The 2,500-nt window shown below is 32.2% G+C and overlaps 1 protein-coding gene across 1 annotated transcript in view; it reads right to left on the bottom strand.

Moving 5' to 3' along the window:
* Positions 1 to 2,500, bottom strand: part of ppp1r16b (protein phosphatase 1, regulatory subunit 16B) — a 60,861-nt gene that overhangs the window by 10,824 nt on the left and 47,537 nt on the right. Inside the window, exons 4-5 of the mRNA XM_081381586.1 lie at positions 2,141 to 2,286; positions 76 to 179 (exon numbers count right to left, since the gene is read on the bottom strand). Coding sequence (XP_081237712.1) covers positions 76 to 179; positions 2,141 to 2,286 — 250 coding nt within the window. The remainder of the gene's footprint in view (positions 1 to 75; positions 180 to 2,140; positions 2,287 to 2,500) is intronic.

Raw genomic sequence — 2,500 nt, 5'->3', positions numbered from 1 at the left:
TAAAGCTGCTGTGGGTCATCTGTGTTAGAGCGCTGTAGAAATGAAGGAGACTCGACTTGATGACATCACGCTCACCTCGGTTGGCCATGGCAGTCTCGATGATGTCGAGCGTGGGGTCGTCCTCACAGAGGTCATAGGGCATGTTCCCATCAGAGTTCACCGCTAGGAGATCAGCGCCACTGCAGAGAGACCAGATCACTCATCCACAGTGTTGGGGAAGTAATGCATTACAATATTGCGTTACCCCCCCAAAAAAGTAACTAATTGCGTTACTTAGTTACTTTTTATGAAAAGTAATGCGTTACTCCTCAAAAAACGAACTAATTGCGTTACTTTGTTACTTTTTATGAAGTCATGCGTTATAATATTGCGTTACTCCCAAAAAAACTAATTGAGTTACTTTGTTACTTTTTATGAAAAGTAATGCATTAAAATATTGTGTTACTCCCAAAAAAGTAACTAATTGCGTTACTTTGTTACTTTTTATGAAAAGTAATGCGTTACAATATTGCGTTACTCCTCAAAAAAACTAATTGCGTTACTTTGATACTTTTTATGAAAAGTAATGCATTAAAATATTGCGTTACTCCCAAAAAAACTAATTGCGTTACTTTGTTACTTTTTATGAAAAGTAATGCGTTACAATATTGCGTTACTCCTCAAAAAACTAATTGCGTTACTTTGTTACTTTTTATGAAAAGTAATGCGTTACAATATTGCGTTACTCCCAAAAAAACTAATTGTGTTACTTTGTTACTTTTTATGAAAAGTAATGCATTACAATATTGCGTTACTCCTCAAAAAACTAATTGCGTTACTTTTATACTTTTTATGAAAAGTAATGCGTTACAATATTGTGTTACTCCCAAAAAAGTAACTAATTGCGTTACTTTGTTACTTTTTATGAAAAGTAATGCGTTACAATATTGCGTTACTCCTCAAAAAACTAATTGCGTTACTTTGATACTTTTTATGAAAAGTAATGCGTTACAATATTGTGTTACTCCCAAAAAAGTAACTAATTGCGTTACTTTGTTACTTTTTATGAAAAGTAATGCGTTACAATATTGCGTTACTCCTCAAAAAAACTAATTGCGTTACTTTGATACTTTTTATGAAAAGTAATGCATTACAATATTGCGTTACTCCTCAAAAAAACTAATTGTGTTACTTTGATACTTTTTATGAAAAGTAATGCGTTACAATATTGCGTTACTCCTCAAAAAAACTAATTGTGTTACTTTGATACTTTTTATGAAAAGTAATGCGTTACAATATTGCGTTACTCCTCAAAAAAACTAATTGCATTACTTTGATACTTTTTATGAAAAGTAATGCCTTACAATATTGTGTTACTCCTCAAAAAAACTAATTGCGTTACTTTGTTACTTTTTATGAAAAGTAATGCGTTACAATATTGCGTTACTCCCAAAAAACTAATTGCGTTACTTTGTTACTTTTTATGAGAAGTAATGCATTAAAATATTGTGTTACTCCCAAAAAAGTAACTAATTGCGTTACTTTGTTACTTTTTATGAAAAGTAATGCGTTACAATATTGCGTTACTCCTCAAAAAACTAATTGTGTTACTTTGATACTTTTTATGAAAAGTAATGCATTACAATATTGCGTTACTCCTCAAAAAAACTAATTGTGTTACTTTGATACTTTTTATGAAAAGTAATGCGTTACAATATTGCGTTACTCCTCAAAAAAACTAATTGCATTACTTTGATACTTTTTATGAAAAGTAATGTGTTACAATATTGTGTTACTCCAAAAAAGTAACTAATTGCGTTACTTTGTTACTTTTTATGAAAAGTAATGCGTTACAATATTGCGTTACTCCTCAAAAAAACTAATTGCGTTACTTTGATACTTTTTATGAAAAGTAATGTGTTACAATATTGCGTTACTCCCAAAAAGTAACTAATTGCGTTACTTTGTTACTTTTTATGAAAAGTAATGCGTTACAATATTGCGTTACTCCTCAAAAAAACTAATTACGTTACTTAGTTACCTTTTATAAAAAGTAAATATAGTAATTATGGAAAGTAATGTTACAATATTGTGTTAATCCCCAAAAAAGTAACTAATTGCATAAACACACACACACACACACACACACACACACACTCACTGCTGTATGAGGATCTTGACGAGGCCTGTGTGTCCACATGTCGCTGCTGCATGAAGGGGCGTCCAGAGCTCATTATCCTGAGCGTTTACAGTCGCTCCGTGAGCCAGAAGGATCCGCACCATATCCTCATAGTTATCAATGCAACACTGAGAGAGAGAGAGAGAGAGTTCCATGAGATATGGTTACACTTGAGCTCCAGATAAATTGCAAGAAAAACAACAAGTTTGCCAACAAGCAAAAGAAAATAGAGGATTCAACATACAACAACATCTAGACAAAGATTTTGTTGAATTAGGACAGATTTTTCTTTTTTTTTACAGTCACTCTGAATCTGAGGAAAAGTTCAAGAGAAGCCGATGA

The sequence above is a fragment of the Scardinius erythrophthalmus genome (assembly GCF_964197995.2).
Source record: "Scardinius erythrophthalmus genome assembly, chromosome: 12".
NCBI classification, from domain to species: Eukaryota; Metazoa; Chordata; class Actinopteri; order Cypriniformes; family Leuciscidae; genus Scardinius; species Scardinius erythrophthalmus.
The sequence above is the reverse complement of the archived record's forward strand: the minus strand, read 5'-3'. Positions and strand labels throughout refer to the sequence as shown.